The sequence below is a fragment of the Ahaetulla prasina genome, chromosome 2 (assembly GCF_028640845.1).
Source record: "Ahaetulla prasina isolate Xishuangbanna chromosome 2, ASM2864084v1, whole genome shotgun sequence".
In the NCBI taxonomy this organism is placed as follows: Eukaryota; Metazoa; Chordata; class Lepidosauria; order Squamata; family Colubridae; genus Ahaetulla; species Ahaetulla prasina.
This window is the reverse complement of record NC_080540.1, coordinates 174,357,951-174,384,236: the sequence shown is the minus strand read 5'-3', so window position 1 is coordinate 174,384,236 and position 26,286 is coordinate 174,357,951. Positions and strand designations below refer to the sequence as shown.

General features: G+C 43.0%; 1 protein-coding gene across 2 annotated transcripts in view; it reads right to left on the bottom strand.

The window, feature by feature from the left end:
- Positions 1-7,676: 7,676 nt before the first annotated feature.
- The window catches only part of LOC131192588 (potassium voltage-gated channel subfamily D member 1-like), a 68,316-nt gene continuing 49,706 nt past the window's right edge, over positions 7,677-26,286 (bottom strand). For both annotated transcript variants that reach the window (XM_058171847.1, XM_058171846.1), the window contains 3 exons: positions 25,101-25,196; positions 22,364-22,611; positions 7,677-8,022 (listed from right to left, as the gene is read on the bottom strand). In XM_058171847.1, the coding sequence (XP_058027830.1) occupies positions 7,806-8,022; positions 22,364-22,611; positions 25,101-25,196 (561 nt within the window). In that variant the 3' untranslated portion in view covers positions 7,677-7,805. The remainder of the gene's footprint in view (positions 8,023-22,363; positions 22,612-25,100; positions 25,197-26,286) is intronic.

Sequence of the window (26,286 nt, the reverse complement as noted above, 5' to 3'; positions counted from 1 at the left end):
CGAAACTACAATTCCCAGAATACTTATTCAAAGGCCGTGCTCTCTGGGTATACCGGGAATCGTAGTCCCAACGATTTTTACTGCGCCGACTATGTCTCCGAAGCATGTGAACAAAAAGAACGTCCAAGGTGAACTAAACTGATTGCTTTTCTTGAATAATTATTTTTAAAGCGAGGAAGTGAAAATGAAATTAGTTTTCATTTTATAGACGTACTTAGAAAAATAGCTCCTCAACGGTTTTAGAGTTTATTAAAATACAATATAATGGCAACAAATATGGCCAAAAACATGGTTTTAATACAAGTTTTCCCAAAGTGAGGTGTACCTTCTTTTGGGAGGTGCAGAGACAGTTCAGGGATGGTGTGAAGAATCTTTTAGTTAATAAATCCACCTAGCTTAAAGTTTCGTTGTATTGTTTTCATTATTCGTGTTCATCTCGGTGTTTGGATTTTGGGGGGGTGGAGTGCGGGTGTCTACATTAAGATAATACTAAAGGGAAATGTGAGGCAATTTTTTTTAAAGTAGCTGTTTTAACAGGGCATTTTTAATACATATGGACAAAATTTCTAATGGACATTGCACACAATACTGAATTTAGAAGCACGGTTTCTGTTAATAGTAGCAGCTAAGAAACCATGAATACTGACCTGCAAGTATCTGGATAACTTAAACTAGATGGCATTGAGAAGCAAGAGGTTTCTGTACTTTTGTATCTCTGTTCTGTAATCTAGCAGTGACCCAGATTTTTGTAACAGAATTTACCTCCATAGGTAAATTCTCAATTTATAACCATTCATTTAACAATGGTTTGGAATTACAATGGTGCTGAAGGGACCCATGAGGTGTCCTCAAAATTATGACTGTTGCATCACCTCACAGTCATGTGATCGCAATTTGGGTACCTGGCATTTACGACAGGTTGCAGCATCCTGCAGTTATGTGACTGCATTTGTGACCTTTCCACCCAGGTCCCAACGAGCAAAGTGGATGGGGGAAAACTGGATTCCCTTAATGACTGCATGATTTGCTTAACAACCAAAGTGATTCACTTAAGAACTGCAATAAAAATCGGGTCCCGTCACATGATAACTTGCTTAATAATTGAATCACTTAGCGATCACACATTCTGGAAATGTATGAGCTGAGACAACATTTGAACCTCACTGTTATATCCAAATTCTGCAATTCAGGTTGTTTGTGGACGCAGAGGACAGAATAGGTTAAAATAGCCCTGTTCAAAGCTGTGTGATATTTGCACAGTGTTCCCCACCCTTTTCCTGATAACTGTTTTTCAGTATTGGTGTCTCCCAAATATGTTGAAGCACCTCAAAATTCCTTAGTAGCAATACAAAGCACTAGCACATAGATGTCAGATGGGCTTGCTGGTCGCGTACCTGGCTCCTTGCTGCGTGACAGCTGCCCTGCCCGAGCTCCTAGAGGTGCTTGCCGGGGTGGCGGTGGAGACCCCCAGACTTTTAGTCATGGGGGACTTTAACCTGCCATCTGCCGGCTCGTCATCGACGGTAGCTCGGGAGTTCTTGGCTTCCATGACGGCCTTGGACCTGACTCAAGTAGTGGATGGCCCCACTCACATCGGGGGTGGCACACTGGACCTGATTTTTGTCTCTGGTCAATGGTCGAGAGATCTGGACTTAAAGGAAATAGTCATTGAACCTTTGTCATGGTCAGATCACTCCTTCGCCTGGACTTTCTGACTGCTACCCAACACCGCAGGGAGACGGAACCATTACGTTGGTACCGTCCCAGGCGCCTGATGGACCCAGAGAGGTTCCGGACGGAGCTTGGGCCATTTCCTGAGGGTTTGGCTCACGGCACGGCAGAGGAACTGGCTGCAGCCTGGGAACGGGCTGCGGCCGGGGCTTTAGACCGTGTCGTGCCTTTGCGGCCTCTGACCCGGCGTAGATCCCAACCGGCTCCTTGGTTCTCCGAGGAGCTGAGGGGGATGAAACGCCGGAGAAGACGCCTAGAGAGTTCCTGGAGGTCCAGCCGTTCAGAGGCTGATCGGACACTAGTTAGATCCTATACTAGGACCTACCTAGTGGCACTGAGGGAAGCGAGGCGTTGCTACGCCTCCTCCCTCATTGCGTCGGCAGATAACCGCCCAGCTGCCCTGTTTCGGGTGACCCGCTCCCTCCTTCACCAGGGGGAGCGGGATGACCCGTTGCAGGGACGTGCTGAGGAGTTTAACGGTTATCTATACGATAAAATCGTTCAGCTGAAGGACGGTCTGGACCAAGATTGCAGCGATTCGGACGGGACGTCTGAGGGCGGTCTTGGTGATGTTGTGTGGGATGAGTTTGACCCTGTGACTCCCGAGGACATGGACAGGTTGCTGGGTAGATTGAATGCCACCACATGTTTACTGGACCCGTGCCCCTCCTGGCTGGTGCTGGCCACTCAGGAGGTGACACGAGGCTGGCTCCAGGGGATTACGAGTGCTTCTTTGTTGGAGGGAGTCTTTCCGGCCGCCTTGAAAGAGGCGGTGGTGAGGCCCCTCCTCAAGAAGCCTTCCTTGGACCCGGCTGTTTTAGGTAATTATCGTCCAGTCTCCAACCTTCGCTTCGCGGCGAAGGTTGTAGAAATATGGTGGCATATCAGTTTCCCCTTCACCTGGAGGAAACTGTCTATCTGGACCCGTTCAGTCCGGCTTCCGGCCGGTTACAGCACTGAGTCGGCTTTGGTCACGTTGGTGGATGATCTCTGGAGGGCCAGGGATAGGGGTTATTCCTCTGCCCTGGTCCTATTAGACCTCTCAGCGGCTTTTGATACCATCGACCATGGTATCCTGCTGCGCCGGTTGGGGGGATTGGGAGTGGGAGGCACCGTTTATCGGTGGTTCTCCTCCTATCTCTCCGACCGGTCGCAGACGGTGTTGACGGGCAGAGGTCGACCCAGCGGCGCCTCACTTGTGGGGTGCCGCGGGGTCGATTCTCTCGCCCCTTTTGTTCAACATCTATATGAAGCCGCTGGGTGAGATCATCAGTGGCTTCGGTGTGAGGTATCAGCTGTACGCTGATGACACCCAGCTGTACTTTTCCACACCGGGCCACCCCAATGAAGCCATTGAAGTGCTGTCCTGGTGTCTGGAGGCCGTACGGGTCTGGATGGGGAGGAACAGGCTCAAGCTCAATCCCTCCAAGACGGAGTGGCTGTGGATGCCGGCACCCCGGTACAGTCAGCTGAGTCCGCGGCTGACTGTCGGGAGCGAGTCATTGGCCCCGATGGAGAGGGTGCGCAATTTGGGCGTTCTCCTGGATGAACGGCTGTCTTTTGAAGACCATTTGACGGCCGTCTCCAGGAGAGCTTTCCACCAGGTTCGCCTGGTGCGCCAATTGCGCCCCTTTCTAGACCGGGATGCCTTGTGCACAGTCACTCACGCCCTTGTGACGTCTCGTCTGGACTACTGCAATGCTCTCTACATGGGGCTCCCCTTGAGGGGCATCCGGAGGCTACAGTTAGTCCAGAATGCAGCTGCGCGGGTGATTGAGGGAGCCCCTCGTGGCTCCCGAGTGACACCTATCCTGCGCCGGCTGCACTGGCTACCTGTGGCCTTCCGGGTGCGCTTCAAGGTGTTGGTGAATGTCTTTAAAGCGCTCCATGGCATAGGGCCGGGATACTTACGGGACCGCCTGCTGCTACCGAATACCTCTCACCGACCCGTGCGCTCTCACAGAGAGGGGCTCCTCAGGGTGCCGTCGGCGCGACAGTGTCGTCTGGCGACGCCCAGGGGAAGGGCCTTCTCTGTGGGGGCTCCCACCCTCTGGAACGAACTCCCCCCAGGACTTCGTCAACTTCCGGACCTCCGAACCTTTCGCCGCGAGCTTAAAACCTACTTATTCATCTGCGCTGGACTGGGTTAGTGTTTTAATGGGTTTTAAATGGGTTTTTAGCTTCAAATTTTAATCCTGGCCAATTTTAATAAGTTTCTTAATTGTATTTTAATTTGTATTTATTGTATTGTATTTTTACCTGGCTGTGAACCGCCCTGAGTCCTTCGGGAGAAGGGCGGTATACAAATTTAAATAATAAAAATAATAATAAATAATAAAATAGTTTATGAAGGCTGATTCTAAATATTTATTTCAGGTTTTTATATGCTTAAATGTTAATCACAGTAAAAGATTTCTTGATTCAAATTACCCTAAATGAATAAACTGTCCTTATTTTAAGGAAGAGGTTTTTAAAAACCAAATGTAGTGATGATATACTCCAATTCCATATGCATTCATACGGATCTACAAATCTTATGCATGTCCAGGTATCAGTGTAATTTCAAAAATAATAATTTATGGCAGTCCATTTAGACTTGCCTTTCCATGCCAACAATGTATGCTTTAAAAACATTGTTTTTATTGAGATGGATAATCTGGTTGAAGGTTTTCTTCTTTTTTTTTCTAGATTTTAATTAGAAAATGTTTTATAGAATAATAGAATAACTTTCCAAATGATATTTATAATAATGGAAATGGCTGGTATACGACCTCAATAAGTGACTATATTCATCCCCAAATTCTCTAATAGCTTCCCTACATGGAATAAAAAGAGCACAACGCTGCTTTGGAGCTCTCATCCAATGTTGTTTATTGGCACAAAACTACAACAGTGTCCATCTTCTCTCTTCAACATCTTCTCTCCCAGTATACTTCAGTAATGATGCCTCCTGACCCTCCATTAACTCCATCCTATATGCTTGACATTATATTTCTCCCTCAGAATACACACAACTTCCCCCAGTCCAGATCAGTTTTGTTTCTCCTATTTGTACCCAAATAGGAACCTGAGTTGATGTGAAACTAAAATTATACACATCACAAGCCCACACAGCATGAGAACACAGGGAATTCTTTTCTAGTCCAACCACTTTTCTCATTCCTGCAGGGCTAAGCAAGAACTTTGTCATATTGAGGGCGAAGTCCAGAATATTCATATATTCAGCAAAATGGATGAGTAACATTGTCCCAGACTATTCCATCACCTCAGAAATTGAAAGGATTTGTTTGCATATCAGAAACAAAAGTCAAATGCCTTGCATATGGTGAATTAACAAGTTAGAGAAAGTTCCTTCTAGGTTTGTTTTTTTTTGGTGACATGGTTTTTTTTTACTCTTAGAGAGGACCATTCAGACGTACCTTTACCACAACATCCTTGAAGCAGTAAATTATCTAATCCAGAAAAAACTTTGCAAGTGGATTCTGGTGCATTGTTATTAGATATGTAAGAATTCTCATATATACCTATGGCCTTCATTTGAGACAGATCACAGACGGTATGGAGATGATTGGAGAAGGGAACTATGTGGAAGAAAATGCAGATTGCCCTTTTGCATATAGTAAAACCTGGGAATATTGCTATCAGTTTCATGAGGATAGAGAACTTTTGTTCAATTTAACTCTGAAGCAGTTGGACACTGGGTACTATATTCTACATTTAGGTTGGTTATGAGATTTTCATTGTGCAGTTGGGCTGCTTTATTCCCAGAATGCCTGATAGCACCATTAATGGGGGGAAAAACCCAAGAGATTTCAGGAAAATGAACAAATTATATTCTGTTCCTGATCTGTCTGCATGGTCTTTTTCAAGCATTTGTACTTAAAACTATTGTTGAATTTCCAGTTCCCTTAAGAGATAAAAAAGAATAAAAGACATATTCTTATCCTTTGATGTCATTCAGATCCCAGTTTGTTAAAAGTACCTTTGTGATCAGCATTAAAATGCACGAAAGAAAATTGACAGCATTTCTTTTAACTATCTGACACATGGAGATATTGCTTTACTTGTGGTGTGGGAAACTGGTGCATAAATGAGCAGCAACCCTGAGAAACAAATGGAGAGGAAGAAAGGGAGAAAGGCCAGAGTATGTGTCATGTGGGTCTATCTGAGGATACTAACTTTCAGCACCCTGTGGGTCCCAATTTCATTACATTCGTATTTGCTAATATACTGCTGCTTTGCAGGCCTCCAGTAGAGCAGGGTTTTTTTTTGTAATTTGGCATCACCAATTCCCATAATTCTTTAGCATGGCCAAATTTCATGCTGGCTGAGGAATTGTAGGAAACAGCCCAGTATATGTGGAGGGCAGCAATTTGTGGAAGACTGTATGACATCCCCTAAGTTGTGTCTTAATTGATTGGTGATTTTCAGCTGTCTCATAATAGATTATTGTTATTCCAGATACATATCCAGGAGAGAGAATCCAACATAATTAGCAAAACAAACAAACAAACAGAAAACAGTCAAGATGGACACAGAATAAAGAAGCCATTCTTGTTTGAAAGAAAATCCTTTTCTGGACATGAGAGCTGGCCAACTTGATGCATGCTATGGGCCTTGTGGCTGGTTTGATACCTAGAACGGTATCCATTATCCCACCAAAGTGCTTTTCTTTTTCTCTGCCTTCTGCCATCTTTAATTCCTTCCCCAGTTATAGTGCTTGGTTAATATCAAGATTCAGTCTTTCTCTCCCTGCTTATTTAATCCAAAAAAAAATGTCTGTAGGAGAAGGATGGCCACATAGACCATTGTATCCTGCTCTGCAGAGTTGGTTCAGTTCTTCACAGCATATCTTCCATCAGGATGGCGAGATGAGATGGGAACCCAGCTATACATGCATGTGACAGTTTGCAGCTGTGGACTTGGGATCTCACTCTTGGAGGTATAATAATACACATGCACAGTCTTTATGCTACACAATGTGGGGAAGTGCAGGCTTCTCTTTGTGTGTGTGTGTGTATGTATGGTTGGGATCATAATACATGAGATTCCCATGAGGTGTAGCATTTTGGTGCAATAGACTTTTTTTTCTTTTGCTTTTAAAGTGCAGTTTCCAAGAGACGGAACAGGTTTTGGGAGAGAAGGAGAGAGAAAGAGAAAAAGTGGCAGCTGGGGTTCTGGGAAAGCTTTCAGGCTCCATCCACCCAAGTGATGTCATGGCTTAGCCAGGAGATAGAAAAATTGTTGGAAGCTTTGTTGATTCTGTCTCTTTTCCCCCCTTTTGATTTCCCTCCTTAAATCTTGCAAGCATCCATGGGTCATTGCTCTAATCACTCCACAGCACTTTCTTGACTATGCTGGGGACAGAATTAATTAAAGAGGTTTTCTCTCTCTTGAGAGACCTAGATCTTGAGGACTAGGTTTTCTGAGTTTTTTGGCTATATATTCAGCCTGCAACTCATCTGTCAACCCTGGCCACACTAATGTAGAAAACCATACGATTTCACCATTAGATTCTTCTTCCTTTCCAAAGCCATGAGTGCCAAAGTCCTTGATTCCTTTCCTACTCTAGAATCTAAAGCCTTCTTCAGTTCTACAGTTAAGAGAACAAAAAATAGGAGTCTTAGCTCATCCTTGCTCACAACTTCAGAAACAAGAGGTTTGGTATTGTGAAAACTATCTAAAGGGTAAAAAACCCATCCCCCATAGCTGGGATATGTTCCTGAGTACCCCAGAGACCCATCTATTGTGACCCAGTTTTCCCTGCATTGCTCTACTCTTCTGAAGTTGCATAGCATCTGGGATCCACTTCATCTCCTCTATGGCTTTGACTGCTGGGGTATGGGAATTGGGCAGGCACCTCTTTACGTAAGAACTTCCTGTGTTGGTGGGTATCAATGTCACCCCTGGAAAGAAAGCTGATTCCCTCTGATCTTCTTCAGGTTGCAGCAACAGGATGGGGTGGAACACTGATGTGGAAGAGCCCATCCCCAGATCCTAAATAAGACTCTGTTGACCAACAGGGACTCCAGAAAGAGAAAGGACCACCAACCCGACCCCACCCCAGCCTCCTCTTACAAGGAGGAGATCTTGACAGTCTCGTGAAGAAGGTACGGAGGGGAAAGGCTGGAATTGCGTATGGGTCCACCAGGGCCTCTAGGTGATGGAGGCTGACTGTCATCTGGGGTGTTGGCAGGAGGAGTGGGGATGCAGATAATGGCTGCTGTGAAGTCAGTGGTGTCACAGTTCAGCTTCAAGTTGTCGTGGGTTTTGGCATTGAGATTGGAACGACTAGAGAAGCAGAAGACAAAGGAAGGAAGAGAGAGAGAGAAATTATGAATGCAGAGATCATCCCAGCCTCAAACTATGAGATTTTTTAATAATAGACCTTAGGTCTGTTAATCAAAGGCTTTCAAAATATTGCTGAACAATATTGCTGAACTCTGCTCTCATGGCCAAATGCTGAAGAATGCAAATAAACTTAGCCATAGCTGGATGCTCAGCGATGGGCTGAACCACAAAAATTCCTAACAAATATTAAACAAAAGGTGCCTGTTCTACAAATGAAGTCATTCCAGACAATATATGTCTGAGGCTGCTGAGTGAACTTTAGACTTCCTTATAGAGCTGGGGTTACAAAGGTCTATGGCAGAGCACTGATTCTCCCAAAGAGCTGACACCAACATTTTAAGTATTTTGAAATGTATTATGTCCATCTTTCATAATTTGTTTCCTGTCCAATCCTTGGGACAGTTTCGTCAGCTGTTTATACTGCTAATCCATCAGCAAATAATTAACAGTTCCATTTAGTATATATTTAGTGATAAGCATCCATTATATTTCAGAGATACAGTCTAAAAGCAAAAGCTGCTTTATCTTCAGTTTGCTTGTATTCCTTCAGTCTCCTCGGTCATTGCTTTTTTAAAAACACATTTTATTAAACTCCAAAAAGAAAAAGAAAGATCATAACAATAAAACAATAGCAGACAAAAATTAAAAATTAATATGTTTCAAATGAGACTAAACCACATGGCTTGATTTACAGGATGATCCCTGCGAAGACTTTAATCATATTTAGAAAGGAGGAATGGAAAAAAGAGGGAGGGGGAATGCTCATGCTGAGATAAATGGTAGTCTTAAAAGAATATATAGATCAGCAAGTGGATTCACAACTTACGTCTGCTAAGCCATAAACAAACAAATCACTTTGTAGCTGTAAATGGCAATATTTACAGCTCAACATTTGCTAACAATGTTGTTGGATCAGCAGCATTTTCAGATTTTGAGGCAGCTGAGATTGTAGAACAATTTGTTAAATCCTATACAACTAAAAAACATACTATTCATTCTTATAGTTGTTATTGATAAATCAATTTGATATGCAGATGATAAGAAATGAAAGGAATAAAAATTAGAGGTTTCTATTTTGCCTAGTCAGTGGGGAGTTTCTTCACTTCTGTGGCAAGAATGTCAATGGTTCTTAAACGAAGACTTATACAACAAAAAATATTTTTTACAATTTATTGGACTTCACTATGTTTATTTATTTATTTATTTATTGTTTATATTTATATACCGCCCTATCTCCCAAAGGACTCAGGGCGGTTTACAGGCATTTAAAAGCAATAAATACAATTCTAAAAACAATTAAAAAACTTATTCAAAAGCCTAATAATTAAAAATATAAAAAATTAAAACCCAAGTTAAAACCCACAAACTAAAAACTAACTCAGTCCTGCGCAGTTAAATAGGTATGTTTTAAGCTCGCGGCGGAAGGTCCGAAGGTCCGGAAGCTGACGAAGTCCTGGGGGCAGTTCATTCCAGAGGGTGGGAGCCCCCACAGAGAAGGCCCTTCCCCTGGGCGTCGCCAGACGACATTGCCTCGCTGACGGCACCCTGAGGAGTCCCTCTCTGTGAGAGCGCACGGGTCGGTGAGAGGTATTCGGTAGCAGTAGGCGGTCCCGTAGATAACCCGGCCCTATGCCATGGAGCACTTTAAAGGTGGTCACCAAAACCTTGAAGCGCACCCGGAAGGCCACAGGTAGCCAGTGCAGTCTGCGCAGGATGGGTGTTATACGGGAGCCACGAGGGGCTCCCTCTATCACCCGCGCAGCCGCATTCTGGACTAACTGCAGCCTCCGGATGCCCTTCAAGGGGAGCCCCATGTAGAGAGCATTGCAGTAATCCAGGCGAGACGTCACGAGTGCGTGGGTGACTGTGCACAGGGCATCTCGGTCCAGAAAGGGGCGCAACTGGCGCACCAGGCAAACCTGGTAAAACGCTCTCCTGGAGACGCTCTCCTGGAGTTTGTATAGAAAAGACTAAGTTGTAATAAGGATAATGCTTTTTTTAAAAAAAATACATGGTTTTACAAATGTCCTTTATTTGCTAAATGTTGGGAGAAAGTAGTGGACTATACAAATGCGACTTTTGAACAAAAATTTAAAATTTTCAGAGGATAATATTCCTTGAATTACATACCTACTACATGGAATTTGACAAGTGGACAATGTAAATGGCCATTCCTGGAGCCAAAAGACATATTGTAGTATTGAAAAGAAATATGTGGCCCTTTCACTGGATTGAAGACTTGATTAAACTTGCCACCTTGGAGCACATCGACTATAGATATAGACTTTCTATGGATAAGTATAATGAGATATGGAACTCATTTTTATAAAATGCAGTAGGTAAAAAATAATGATTATATAAATGTATTAGAAATAAATATACATATACTTGAATAATATTTACATGATAAGTTTAGACTTTGTATATTGTAACTGTTAATGATATACTTTCTTTTTTCTGTGATATTTTTAAACTTTTTTAAAGCACTTTTCATGTATTCTTTCCTTTGAGAAGGTATCAGTCATAATTATCTTTGTGTTTTATTCATTTTCTTTTTGGTTATTTTTAAAAGCAATAAATAAATAAATAAAAACAAGTCACATTTGGCTTAGCACAATGCATGCATTCAGCCCAGTGGTGAAATCTTCCCCAATTTGCCACCCGTTCGCTGCTTGCGCATGTGCGGTGCGCGCCAAATGTGCACTGTATACATGCACTCTGTACACCAAATGCACACAGTGCACACATGCATGCACAATACACACCAATCGCACACTTCGCATGGAAAAAGGAGGCTTGGGAAGGTAAGTAGAACAGCGAGGGGGAGGGGACAGCTGTGCCACGCGATTTAGATTCACTAGAAAGCAGGATTTCCTGCTTTCTAGAGATTTTAAATCGCATGGCACAGCTGATTGTCGGAAATACCAGTTTGGAGAAGCTGGTAGCTTTTTTAAAAATTACCAGTTCGCCTGAACCAGTAGTTTTTATCACTACCGGTTCCCCCGAACTGGTGCGAACCGCTAGCATTTCACCACTGGTTCCGCCTCTGTGAAAGGAATTTCTTTTACTAAATAAAAGATTTTCCAATCATTTGAACTACCCTGTTTCCCCCAAAATAAGACACCCCCTGATTATAAGCCCAATTGGGCTTTTGAGCGCATGGCAATAAGGCCAAGCACTTATTTCAGGGTTCAAAAAAATATAAGACATGGTTTTATTTTCAGGGAAACACAGTACTGTGAATTATAGCCCAGCTCCACTCCCAACAAGGAAGAGACCAACTATTTAATAGAACACAAAACTGAAGTGAGGGAATTGGAACTGTACACATCCTTATCCGATGATTCCTGCTTTTGGTTCATAAATATGTAGCACCCAATCTTTCATGTGGCTTGTCTCCCTTGTGTTGGCAGAGGAGGCATGCTGTGGGTTCCATCAGCCCAATTATTCCAGCTGGCTGTTGCTCCTGCCCTCTGGAATATCTCTTCCCCGCCCCATAGGAGGTTGGCCCCAACCCTCCTATCCTTTCATAAGAGTCTAAAGATCTGCCTCTGCCAGTTGGTTTGAGGGCCCAATGGGGGAAGAGCACAGTGGAGGTGGTCGATTGAGTAGCAGGTCTCACCTCCTCCCATTCACCTCCTGCCCCCACCCTCCCCATGTATCCTTAGGATTTTAATCTTTAATTTATGTTTTAATTTAGATCGGGGTGAAATGCTCCCGGTTTGGACCGGATCACCCGATCCGGTAGCAATGGCGGCTGGTGATTCGGAGAACCGGTAGCAAAAATCGCTGCCCCGCCCCCCCCGCCCCAGCTGAGCTGCACAATCATCAGAGGTTTTTTTTTTTCACTTTTAAAAGCATTTTTTCTTCACCCAAAAAATGCTTTTAAAAATAAAAAAAACCCTCTGATTATCGCGCGGGCTCAGCTGGGATCGTCAGAACCCTTTAAAAGCATTTTTTCCTCTGGCGATCCCAGCTGAGTTGCCTGATCATCACAGGCTTTTAAAAGCATTTTTTTACAACCTCTTTGGCCAATGAGGTGGTAGAAAAAATGCTTTAAAAGTAAAAAAAAAAGTTGGCCACGTCCACCCAGTCACATTACACCCCCCCTACCAAGCCATGCCCAAAGAACCGATAGTAACAAATTTTACATTTCACCCTTGATTTAGATATAATTTTTATGACTGTAAGCCGCCCAGAGTACCTTCTGGTAAGATTGGCGGCCATGAAATTTTTATAAATAAATAAATCTTAATCAAATGCTTATATCGTGTGAGCATCCTAATAGATTTTCCATATTTTGACATGGCTATTATGGTGGGTCAATCATTTGAAAGGAAGACGCTATTTGATCTTCTTCAAGAGACCGGGAAAAAAAAAGCATAAGTGATTTAATATATATGTGCCAACAGGGAGGGAGGGGCTGAGGAAGAAAAGAGGGAAGGAAGGAAGTCATTCCAGGGAAACTAAAAAGATGGATATCTCTGAGGTAAATTTTTCACACCTATTGTGTGCCATTCAAATATCAGAGGTTTTAATGGAATGAAAACTTGCCTCTGAAGGCTTCCTGTCTGCACTGCTTTTCTTTCACCAGCGGTGCTTTCAAAGGAAAATTATTCTTAGTCATGCATGAGCATTTTAAAAGCTCAGCCAGGGCTGAGGAGGTGCATCATTCAGCAGGTACAGAATGTAATTCTTTCCTCATGATGTAACCCAATTTCAAAAATGTCCAGTAAGGGATTTAACACTTTTTTTTTCTTTACCTCTCTTCATTTTGTAACTTTTTCTTTATACAATTTTGTGTTTATCTGTTTCACTTTGTAAAAATGTATTCAATTTTTAAAAAAAATAAAATAAAGAAATATACAGTAAAAGGGGGGAAAGTTTTAAGTCAAAGCATAAAAAGGAAGTTCACCACTGATGACGTCCAGGACACAAGCTAATCAATTACGGTAAATACAGTTTACAAACACTGGCTGCATTCATACAACATACTAAAACCGCCATACTTAAACTAACCACAGTGTAGCTTACTGTGTGTGTGATCTAAATGCTGGGTTCACACAACTGGCTAAGTTGTAAGCCAGTGGTTCTCAACCTTTATAGTGCTGCGACCCCTTTAATACAATACCCCATGATGTGGCGACCCCAACCGTAAAATTAGCCTCAGCAGCTGCAGAAGGGGGGAAAAAGCGGCAAACTATTTTTTTGAATTTATCGCGCCTGAAGCTGTATTGGCTAGCGATCTGAACTGCTTGTGATTGCCTTGAGGACGGAGGCATTAAAGCGGATACTCCTCCCCTATTAAGTTTATCGCGCCTGAAGCCAGATTAGGCTAGCGATTGGGAGTGATTCCTTGTGGAGTCAACCATTGGAGCGCGATTCTTCGACTCGCAAGTATACTTCCCATAATTTCCGATGGTCTTAGGCGACCCCTGGCAAATCGTCATTCGACCCCCAATGGGGTCGCGACCCACAGGTTGAGAACCGCTGTTGTAAGCCATGATTTGCAAGCCGCAATTAGCTGAGTTCACATCAGGCAAAAGGGCTTTGGAGTGCAATCTTCTAACATCTCTATCGTGACCCATACAGATGACCAAGTGCTTGGGTTATCATATTTCAGATCCTGGCTTTGAATGTTTTTGTGTCTGGGAAAGTTATGGAGCCATTTGTGAGTGTGAAACTTTTCAAAGTCTTAAGCACTCATTTCACTTCTTAAAACCACTGAACCCCATGAAGCATTTCCTCATATACAGCCTTGCTGAGTTAAGTCGGGTGTGGCTTTCAAACAAAGAAACAAACCTCTGAGTTAACCTAATGTGTACATGCCAAGTTAGGGCAATGATTAGTAGACCTCTTTTCTAATTCTAAGCTTTGGTGACTCTTAGTTCGGTACTATTCCTCTGGTGTTACCATTCTTCTACCAGGAGGTGGCAGAAGATCCACGATTTCAAAAAAATAAGCCAAGTGTTAGGCTGCAGGTCTCCAACATTATTGAATTAAGTTCCTAAGAACTAGCCTTAATTTCAACAAGACTCATGTTTCTTACTCATATCTATTTATGTGAGCCATTTGCAGCCTGAGAAAGTCCCGACATTTCAATGTCACCTGATGGGACCCTTTCGTGCGGCACAGACTGTTTCCCAAAATAAAATGATTGAATGGAATTGGTGGACAATGGACACGGGGTAGCCCATGGAAGAAAAAGGGGAGTTTAACTATGCTACCTTTTGCGCCAAATCCTCAGAACCGACTTTGCTTCTTCTGTACCTATATGGATCAGGGGTGGGTTCTACTTACCTTTACTACTGGTTTGCAATGGAAGCGCACTTCTGCACATGTGCAGATCAGCTATGATGACATCGGGGTGGGTGAGCGGAGCCTCCCGCCGGTTTTACTACCAATTCAATAGAACCAGACCGAACCGGGAGTAACCCACCACTGATATGGATCAATCGGTAAAGTAAAATTTTGGTAAAATAATGTCCCAGGAGTTTCTTTTGCTGTACATGCCAATGGGAAAGTTGACTCTTGACTCTTGGTTCGATACTATTCCTCTGGTGTTGCTACTCTTCTAGCGCATGGAGCTAGCAGTGGAGTGGGACAGTGAGGAGGCTGGGGAGGACCATGGGCCAGTCCTGGACTCTGGGGAAGGCTCAGACAAGGGCTGTGCGTCAGAGGTAGAGATGGGGCCAGGGCCATCTGGGAGTGATGTGTGGACTCCAGAGCCTCCAGAGGCAGACAGCAGAGAGGTAGAGAAACTGGAGAAGCCTGTTCCTAGTGCACTCATGCGAAAAGCTGCCAGAAGGCAAGAACAGCTAAAGCAAAAAGGACAACTCGGGAGTACGGCCAGGAAATTATTGGCCCTTCCCATAAGGCTTAAAAAAGCAGCAACGGCTCTTAGGCTGTTTGTAGGAAAGCAACGTTGCTACATTGGTTTCTAGCCATCATCTCTTGTTTCTGAAGTTTGTGGGGCTTTGCCAAGAAAAGCCTTTGGCAGGATGCCAAAGAGGACAAAGGTTTGTGATAAGGCCGAAGGACTTTTTCTAAAGGATTTGTTTTGGAATTAATTTGGACTAAGCTGAGATTGAAGTAATTCTCAGCTGTTCTAATAAAATACATTTGTTTAGGACTGTTTGTGTCTGGTAATAACTACTTGGGCTTAGGTCACAACATCTACCAGGAGGAGGCAGAAGACCCATTATTTACAAAAACTGTAAGAAACATGAGTCCTGCTGAAATTAAAGAATTGAATTCAACAATTTTGGAGACCTGCAGCCTAACATTTGGCTTATCATTCATATATTAAATTCATCTCAGCTACCTTCTTGAGTTGCTGACTATGTCTCCTGCTGATCTGTCTCTTGGGTACTGTTGCTTCCATATATCAGACCTCAAGAAGGTTTCTTTGGTCTCCTGTGTCCTCCGGGTTTTTCCACCTATCGGCCCGTTTTTCCTTCAGCCCTTAGGCTGTTGGTATCCCTGAACCCAGCCAGCATCCATTTTACAGCTGGGTGCGCATTCTTTTGCCTATCTTTCCCATCTCAGTAATATGAAAGTTGGTTTCTTCCATTTCCTATGCAGTAGTTCAATTATATTATGGCTAATTCTTTCTCCTTTGAATGTCCAGTTGCATCAGAGCAGCTGAGTCAATTACTGCAAGAAGGGGGAGGTGGGGGGGGAGAGAGATCACATTTATAGCAGTCAATCTGCAGATACTTAACTCATCCTTTTGACTGACAAGCTCTTCATTCTGTTGGAAGATTCAACAGAAATAGCACAAACAGGAGCCTAGAGCAGTAATCAAAAGCCATCTAGTTCTGACACAAAACACCCATGACTGAATGCTTCTCCCCAGTGAATGCTTCTTCTGGCTCTTCCAGATGCTGATGCTATGCCTGCTTTCCTGCAGTAGGTTCTTTTTCTTGCTGAATGGGTGCCAATAAGCAGTCAGCCATTCTCCCTATCATTTCCTTCAGATAATGGAAGTGGCTTTTGTGTTTCTTCCCTAAGCTTCTTTTCTCTGTGCTTGCATTGTCCAGCCTCTTTCAGCCTTTTCTTTCCATTCAAACCCATCTATCAGTTCAGCTTTCCCCAGCATCATTCTTGAAATAGAGACGTTTATTAAAATGGTGTCCATGGAACGTTTGGTAACTCCTTTAGTCAAACTTTTTTTTTTCCCTTTTGGGGATGTAATCAACTAAAGTACCATCCTATCCCCTCACTTGTTAGTGCAACTCAATCTGAAATCTGCACTAAGTCTTAGATTCTCATCAGGAATGAATCTTCTCAGGAAAATGGAAACAGTTATGTGGAGAGATGGAAAGCCTCCCTCCAACTTTTTGATTTCATCTTTCATCAGCTATAGGCGGATCACTGCTCTAATGTAGCTTTCCAGAATGCCCATTGGATACCAGACTTCAGTTCTTATCATTCCCACCCAGATTCACACTTCTGATCCCAGACTAGGAAAAACTGCTATATCTGTTATATCTTCAAGCAAGAAAGGATTCAACAGGTCATGTGTAAGAAGGAACTAGTACAGTAAAGAAGGAACTAGTACAGTAAAGACGAGCTCCAGCTTGGTTCAGAATGAGCTATGGTTTACTTAAGCATGCTTTTCCTGAATAAACCAACATTGGAGAGGTTCACAAAACAAATTAAACATTATGATTTTGACACTGCAGTGGTTGGAGTCATACAGTATATAAGCCTTTAGGGTTAATGAATCACAGTAATTGGGCTCATGCAGCTATTAAGCCAAGGCTTAATTAATTAAGAAAATGTATATGGCTGCCCAACACACACTCACTGACTCCAGGAAGCTTACAAAAAGCCCAGTACAAAAACCAATATTTCTGGGGCTACAAAAACCAGACCAGCCAGTTGATGGGCTTCATATCATCCTGGGCTTCACAGGCCTGTTGGAAGAACTATGTCTTCAGGGCCTTGTAAAATAGTGTGAGAGTGGGAGCCACTGCAGAGAAGGCCCTTTTTCATGATTCCACTAAATGGCCCTCTTAGGAGAGGGGACCCATAGCATTCCTTGCCTCCCGACTTTGGTGGGAAGTGATATAGTGTGTTTTGTGAGTACAGCCATGTGAGGCAAGGACTCATACCAACAAGCTACATGCAGCACCTCTTTATGGCCCTAGAGGAGCCTAATAGCACAATAAAATCAGGCAGAAAAATCTGATTTTCAGCAGTGCCTCCCATTGCACTGAAATAATTCCCACTTTTCATCTTAAAGCCCTTAAGGGAGCCCTTGTGTGATCACCCATGCCCCTTACATCCCTCAAAAGTCTATTTAAATAAAATAAGTGGGATCTAACTACAAACCATTTGCTTTATAGTTTTAGCAGGTTCCTGGTGGTTTCCCATCCATGTGTGAACCAGGTCAGATCAACTTTGATTCTGGGGAATTAGCCAAGGTCAGCTACTTGCTGACACACCTGCAGTTAATCACTATCAAATTAGTACCACAAAAGCAGCAGTTCTGTATAATGGAATAAGTGAAAACTCACGTCTGTCCCACTTAACACAATGGGGTGTATTTTTGAGCATTGGAGCATATTATTGCTGCCATAACATTGCTGTAACCCTGTTAACAATATTTCCAGATTACAAGGCTCTGAATTGTAAAGAGTTCTAAAGAAAATTTTAAATTTTAATATGTTACAAACCACAAGGGGAGAGTTAATCTTGAAGGGCAGCCTATGAATAATATAATAAATCAATCAATAGAACTGCATGGCATAGATCTCATGTGTATTAAGCAACTGAGAACACAGCTCATGGGTTAGTCTAGGAAGGCAAAGGGTGCCCTCCAGGAGTTTAGGATTTCATTCCCATCAGCCACCAGCAATAAGGGGAACGATGGCTCAGCAGTTAAAGATGTTGACAACCCGTGTTTGAGACTGGGTGAGTTCCCTTTGCTTGCCCCAGCTCCTGCCCACCTAGCAGTTAGAAAGCATGCTAATGCAAGTAGATTAATGGGTTCCACTTCAGTGGGAAGTAACAGCATTCCGTGCACCTTTGCCATGCTGGCCACAGAAATTGTCTTCGGACAACGCAGGCTTCCTCGGCTAAGAAATGGGGATGAGCACCAACCCCTAGAGTCAGACATGAGAAACCTTTACCTTTAGCCACCAGCCCTGATTCATTTACTTAGTTGAACAATTGGTATAGCTACTCATCTCACAAAGGTGACTCTGGGTGGCATACAAGAGCAACCCCCTCCCCAAACAATAGCATAATTCGTAAAACCATTACAGGTAATCTTTGACTTGTGACCACAACTGAGCCCCAAATTTCTGTTACTAAACAAGATAGTTGTTGAGTTTTGCCCCATTTTACGACCTTTCCCGCCACAGTTGTTAAGGGCATCACTGCAGCTGATAAGTAAGCAATCTGGCTTCCCCATTGACTTTGCTTGTCAGAGGGTCCCAAAAGGTGATCCCATGACTCTGGGACACTGCAAGCATCATAAGCACGTGCCAGTTGCCAAGCGCCCAAAGTTGGATCATTGTAGTGATGCTGCAATGGTCATAAATGTGAAAAAGGTCATAAATCACTTTTTTTCAGTGTCCTTGTAACTTTGGATAGTCACTAAATAAATAGTTGTAAGTTGAGGGCTACCTGTATACAATCCACACCCTAATACATGGCTGGAATCAAAAGACTATTCCCAAAACAAAACAACCAAATAATAAAACTCGCTTAAGCTCCTGGCCAATAGACTTAGGGCCATCCAGATCTCCTAGGGCCATGATGGCGAACCTATGGCACGCATGCCACAAGTGGCACGTAGCACCCTCACTTTGGGCACACGAGCCGTTGGCCCAGTTCAGCACTGCCGCACATGTGCGTGCGCCTCCCGCCGGCCAGGTAGTTGTTGGGTCTCTGCCGTGCATGCGCAGGGGGGGTAGGGTGCATGCAGGGGGCCACGCGTGGATGCTCAGCGGGAGGGGCGATGTGCAGGGGTAAGGCGCGCATTGCATTTTGGGGATTAGGGCACATGCTTTGGGCACTCGGTCTGGAAAAGGTTAGCCATCACTGTCCTAGGGGATGCTTTCCCCCGGGACAGGCAGGAAAGGTATTGTAGAAGATGGAGTCCAAACAGATGTGGGGGCCATCAGATCACTTCCCTCTGCTCCAGCTCTGCTCTAGGTCATGCATGGGAAGCTCCAGCCAGGAGTCCTGATCTGCCCCATAAAATAAGTGGCCAAAAATAGAAGGTCTTATCTCCATTTCCATGCCCCTGCCCCAGTGGTGAGTTTCAAATTTTTTTACTACCGGTTCTGTGGGCGTGGCTTGGTGGGCGTGGCAAGGGAAGGATACTGTAAAATCTCCATTCCCACACCACTCCAGGGGAAGGTTACTGCAAAATCCCCATTTCCTCCCGATCAGCTGGGACTTGGAAGGCAGAGAATAGGTGGGGGCAGGGCCAGTCAGAGATGGTATTTACTGGTTCTCTGAACTACTCAAAATTTCTGCTACTGGTTCTGCAGAACTGGTCAGAACCTGCTGAAACCCACCTCTGCCCTGCCCCCATCTTATGGAGAAATAGTGAACTTTTCTGACACTCTAAGCTTCCATGCTCCTTGCAAGCACTAATTTACCTATCATTTATTATCTGCACTTCATTCAAAGCAATATCCAAATGGGAGCATGTTGAGCCAGTTAAACCCCCATACAAAACTGTAAACTGTAAACAACGGGATTACCTCAATCACTGTTGACAGTGAGATGCCACCTTCAGTGTGAAAGAAGTGGAAAATTACAAATAGACATAGGTAATTATAGTAATTATCTTTGAGCTTATTTTATTTTTTGGCCTGGCCCCATCAGCATCCATGGAGAAGGGGAAAGAAACATTGAAGATGGCACTAATGACTATAGGATAGGTGTGCTGCTGCTTTTTAATGTTCATCGTGATGCTATAAAGAGAGGCAGGGCTTCAATCACATGGTCACGGTTGACATCTTGATTTTTTTTTATACCCCGGCTCTTGTTCTAATCCCTGATTTTGGAATGTGATTCTGATTAGCAAGCCATGGAATTGATCTTGGAGAAGGCATCCAGAAGTCATTAGGACAAGAGGAGCAGAAGAAGTATCAGTTAAGCTTCGGGGAAAGCATGAAAAAGAAACTCAGACTGGCTCCCATGACTGCCTGGAGCATAAGAGTGAGGGAAACACAACAGATTTACTACAATTCTGTTACTACAACCTAACTTAATCAAATAGCGTCCCAGTCATCTTGTGGAGCACGTTTCCCCATCTGGTCTACCTTGCAGAGCAGAACTTTGGCATTCCATTCAAAAACAAAGTTGACCTGAACTTGAAAAAGAATGGAAAATGTTGTGCTTTCACTGGAGGGGAAATGCTGAACCTTCAAGCTAAGCCATTTGGCTAGTATGGATCGTTCATTGTTTAGCAAGAACACCAAAGTAGACCAAAAGTATGGAAAAAATAGGCCCAGGAGCAAAGTCCAGAGGCACTAACATGTCACTTATATTCTTGATTCACTTCCTCCCTGTTGTTCTAGCCCAGGAGTGTCAAATTCAAGGATCTGGCATGCAGGGTGCTTAAATCTGGCCCATGGGCCACCCTGGAAACAGTGAAGGACCACCCGCGGTGCCTCTGCCAATGAAAGCAGAGCTCAGGAGGGCCGCCCGTGGCCCTCCCGAGCTCTCTTTTCACAGGCAGAGGGTTGCAGGAAGCCATCGCAGCTGAAAATGGATCTCAGGAGCCCGTTTTCGCTGGCAGAGTACTCGGGCCACCTCAGGCACCCCTGACACAAGTGATGTCAAGCTGTCCACGCCCACCCAGACCCCCCAAGGTCAAACATAACCCTGATCTGGCCCTCAATGAAATCGAGTTTGACACCCCTGCCCTAGTCAAACCGAACTCTAACCCTAAACTTCTCTATCCAGTCTATCTATTTCTGTTAAGGCCATAACTGCCCAACCTCCTCCTGCAGGGCCCAAACAGATTTTTTTTTTTTAGTAAACTGGTCATAAATGTCCTTTATGCTTCATCCTGCAGTGGATCTGGTTGTACTTGACAGCATAGCTGAGCTGCAAGTACAATCAGATCCACTATATTATTAAACAAATCTGGTCATATTTATTAGCTGTAGAATCAGTTATGCAAGAGATGGAAGGTAAGCAGCTATGGCAATATATTATACTGCCATATATTCAATCATGCAGTCATCTTAATGTTTAGATTAGATTTGGCATTTTTGTCCTCCTGTCGACTCCTTCCCAAGGACCTGGAGTGGGCAGATGTTTTTGTTTGATAGCGTTAAGAGGTATTGTCGCAGGATGTAAGCTGTTGCAAGTAAAACAGCTTTTTTTGCAATTGGGGATTTTTATCAATGCCAATGATGTTTAAGTGGTGCTCCAAATGTTTTGGAATTGCACCCAAGGTGCGTATTCCTATTGATACCATGTTTGCTTTCTTTTGGCACCGTCATTCTACTTCTCTTTGCAGGTCTTTGTATTTTGTGATTTTCTTTCCCTTCTATTCTGCTGTCTCCAGGTGTTGCAATGTCCACTATCCAGACTTCTTAAAAACTTTCTTAACTACAGTGAAGGCAACTAACATATTTACTATTGCAAAAACTTTGGTGACCTGGAGTTCAAATCAACAGATTAATGTATTTTTAGTGGGTATAATTTTTTTTAATTTTATTGCACTCCGTTCTAGGAGTATTTTTTTATAGGTCACCATGAGGTATTTTTACATACTCTGCAGAATGGTCTTTGGTCTTCAGGGAGGAAGGCAGAGATGGGGAACCAGTGGCACTCCAAATATTACCCAATTAAATCTCCCAGCAGCCCCAGCCAAATGATAATCATGGTAGATAAAGGGAATTCTGAAAGGTCATGAGTTTTTTTTAAATTTTATTTGTTTATATTTATTTTATTATTTAGTACTAATGAGACACAGCTTATATTACCAGCATATCAATCTTTAAAAAAAAGACCTATGAATCTAATACAGTCAGCACAGGTTGTCAGTGGCTCTTCAGGCAGGAAACTTCTGGGGATTAAACCTGAGAATGCTTGCTTAAAATGCTTTGCTACTGAGCTGAGCCTTCTCTCTGTACTGAATAGCTTTGGTAATACATTTGAGCTGCGTCTCCCGCATCCTCACTCTTTCCTGCAAATAATAGATGTCATCGAAGTTTTTTTTTGAGCCTGAATAATGCAAGTGGAAGCAATCCCTTCTTCCCACTGGTTGGGTGTTAAAAGCTGTAGGCATACTTCCTACCTCTGGGGGGCAGCACTTTTCTGGCTGTTCAACATATCCAGCTCTTGAGCACTGGCACGGCTCACAGACATGGTGGAGTTGGTGAGGCGGGTGGTGCGGCGCCTGTTGCGGCGGGGGCAGCAGGAGGTGCTTAGAAGCCCTTTGCTTCCTTGCTGAGAGGAGAGAGAGGTGCTGCGGCTGGTGCGATAACCCGGGGGCTCAGTCAGACAAAAGTCACTGTAGGTATGTTCATCAGTAAACTCATGACTCTGCATGTGGGTGAAAAAGAAAATGCCAGGGAAGGGGAAGAGAGAGGAGGAGAAAAATAAGAACAGAGGTTGATGTGAGTGGGCAAACCTATTCTTACTCCCAAATGCCCCTTCTTCCGCAAGTCTGCTCGTATCAGATTACTTAATTAATACCTCATCAGAGTTTTCCCCTAAACACTTTCTTCACATCACGGGTAATTTAATACAATTCTATTATGGCCCCTTCACTTGCCTCTTCCCACCCCTCCCAAGCTGAAAAGCCTCAAATATTGTAACTTTTCCTCATTGCTCCAACCATTTTTAATAATTTGGATTACTTGGCTTTTGCATTCTCAGCTCAATACTCTTCTGAGAAATACTGACCGCAACTAAAAAAGGACTATGAATAGGATATTAAGAATGGTGACACCATTAATTTGTATTAAGGCATTATGATTCGAGCACTTTTATTATCAATTCCATTCCCGATGACTAAAAATATAGTTTCTGCCTTTTTTCCTGTGCTGAACTGACATTTTTATTGAAATAGTAATAAAACTCTAAGATCCCCTTCTTGGGTCAGTTACTGCAAATTCAGCGACCAACAGCTTTTTATGAAAAAAGGGTGGCAGGAGGGCACCCAATACCAATCATTTGTCTTATTTCACAGTGAGTTTGTTACCTTATTACCATTTTCCCAAGCCTGAAGATAAATTTGTCCTTCATTGCTGCCTCTTCTTGTTTTAACTATCCTAGTAAATTAATGTTGTTGCAAAACATAATCATTGCTCATTTCTAATTCATTAGTTGTCAACTAGAGCAGAAAAATATAGAACATACATTTGTAAACCTGTAGTTCAGACTGTCATATCAAATCTAGGCAGAAATATTCCAATCAAGATGAGCAATGTTAAGACAGTGATGAAATTCAGCTGAGATAAACAAAATCAAGGCAAAAGTCGTTCTGCACCAAGAGCAAATGAAAACAGGACCTTGGACAGCTCCATGTGAATTCTAGTTGATGGTCGCTTACAGTTTAAATTTCAAACTATATGGACATTATAATGCTGTTTTCAGAGTTATACTCAATTAAAGTGTGTCTATGCCACCACCACCCCCCCAGCTTCTGGGGGCTACAATTCAGTCTTTCAAGACCTACATAGGATCCTAAGATTTCTGTCCTGTACTATATTTTAATAATTAAACTATAATTTAATACTAAACATCAAAAGGGGTGTAACTGACTTAATTTTGCATATACTGGCAATCTGCACTTCAGTTATCCTTGTTGCAATAAAAAGTAACAAACATTCTACCAGAAGCAATGAAGCCATTATCGGGAGAGGGGGGGATCTGCCCTACAAAATCACTGCGACAAGCCTCTCCCCTTTAATGTTGCTGCTTTTATTTTGGGTGAAGTTCTATACATATTATATATCTGGGGTGGGGGAACTGCCTAGGAATAAGATCAGCACAGTTCCAACCCAGTGGTGGGTTTCAAATTTTTTTTACTACCGGTTCTGTGGGAGTGGCTTGGTGAGAGTGGCATGGCTTGGTGGGTGTGGCAGGGGAAGGATACTGTAAAATTTCCATTCCCACCCCACTCCAGGGGGAGGTCCTGGCATGGGACCGGGATATTTATGGGATCGCCTGCTGCCACCAGTAGCCTCCCATCGACCTGTGCGCTCTCACAGGGAGGGCCTCCTTGGGGTGCCATCGGCCAAACAATGTCGGCTGGCATCCCCCAAGGGAAGAGCGTTTTCTGTGGGGGCTCCTGCCCTTTGGAATGAACTACCAGTGGGGCTACACTTACTCCCCGACCTCCGGACCTTTAAGCGCGAGCTTAAGACTTTTTTCTTTCATCAAGCAGGGCTGGCCTAATAATAATTTTAATTGAGGGATTTTAGCGGGGGTTTTAGTGGGGCTATTTTATTTTATAATTTTACTTTCCTATTTTAAATTTCGGCATATGGAATTAGATTTTTAAATATATATTGTATTTTAATTTTTTGTATATTGTTTTATCTATGCTGTACACCGCCCTGAGTCTTCGGAGAAGGGCGGTATATAAATCGAAATAATAAATAAATAAATAAATAAAATCCCCATTTCTTCCCAATCAGCTGGGATTTGGGAGGCAGAGAATAGATGGGGCGGGGCCAATCAAAATTTTTACTAGTGGTTCTCCGAACTATTCAAAATTTCCACTACCAGTTCTCCAAAACTGGTCAGAACCTGCTGAAACCCACCTCTGTTCCAACCTCTCCCTCAATAAGAAACCCTCCAATATTTAGCAACAAAAGTCCCATTATTCCATCAGAGCATCAAAATCGTAGCTTACTATTTTGTAGAGTGTAAAGTGGGAAGATTGGATCACAAGGTTTTGGACAGAAAGCAGATTTCATTTGTAAATATAAATGCAGGCTTCACCCACCAGTCATACTTCTGTTTCCCAAATTCCTCCCATTCCTCCACTGTTCTGAAACCCCCCCCCACTTCCTATTACTCACTGTAGTTTTCTCCAAGCAGTGCAAGAGATGGTGGTGCTGTTGTTCAAAAGCTGATCGGTTGCGCACTGCCAAGGCACGTGCATCAGGATCTCTGTCCTGATGGAGAAAGAAGATAAAGGCAGATGGGATATCTGAAGGACATAACTTTTTCAACATTCCATTTCAACAATTGGCAGCTCCAGCTTGAATATCTACATATCTAAATTATCAGAGCCATTATTGGATATGCAAGTGGAAATGTAAAAATGGGGAAAACGCCTAAGTACATAAGGTTTAAAACCTATTCAACTTTTAAAGATATTTAAATTACTGTAATTCAGATTGCAAGAAGGGTGGCTGAGTATCTGAGTGCCTTCCCATTGAAAAGAAGGTTTCTGCGTTTAGAAAACAATACTGCAGGGTTAGGGTGTGGCTATATTTGTCCTCTCTAATGGACTACCTTTCTGTCTATAGGGAATTGATATTTTGCAAGGTAGGAAGCCTTCCAACAAAGAATACTCCAGTTGCAATATAAAGTCAGCAGCTTATTTAAAATTGGAATTGAGATTAGAACATTTGAGGAGCACTGGATTAGACTTTTGAAGTTATTTTTTAAAAAAAATATTTACTTACTATTCATATAATATATCACAAACAAGATAAACAGATAATTTAAGAGTAGACTTCTATGATGCCTGTATTAGCTAAAATCAAAGTATTGATTAACAAAGGGGGAAGAATTAGCAATCAGAACAAAAACCAAGTGGTGCAAGACAGCAATGTAGGAGGCTGCATTGTGCAGCCCTTGACATTTCCAAACCATCTTCAAGGACAGTCTGACTCATAGAATATTTGGAAAACACCAATGCATGAATGACAACAGTTAAGTTTATGGCACCACAGGAGACACAGAATCTGAATCAGCTAAAGCTGATAGAAAGGCATTAGGACAACAGTAGCCCCTGAAAGTCCAGGAGCTATGAATTGGGTCCTTTGACAGAATAGAAGACCATCCAGAGTAGCTGTTTCTTCAGCCAGTCTTCCTCTATACTTAACAAAGAATGGGTTCAAACCTAGTAAATTATGATTTGTTTTAGTTGCTATTTATTAAATACATTAAAATGGGCTCGGTAAACAACAATATATGTGCTCACCCAAGCCAACACAAAACAAATTGTTTTGTAGTATAATGCAATGCTTGAACCGA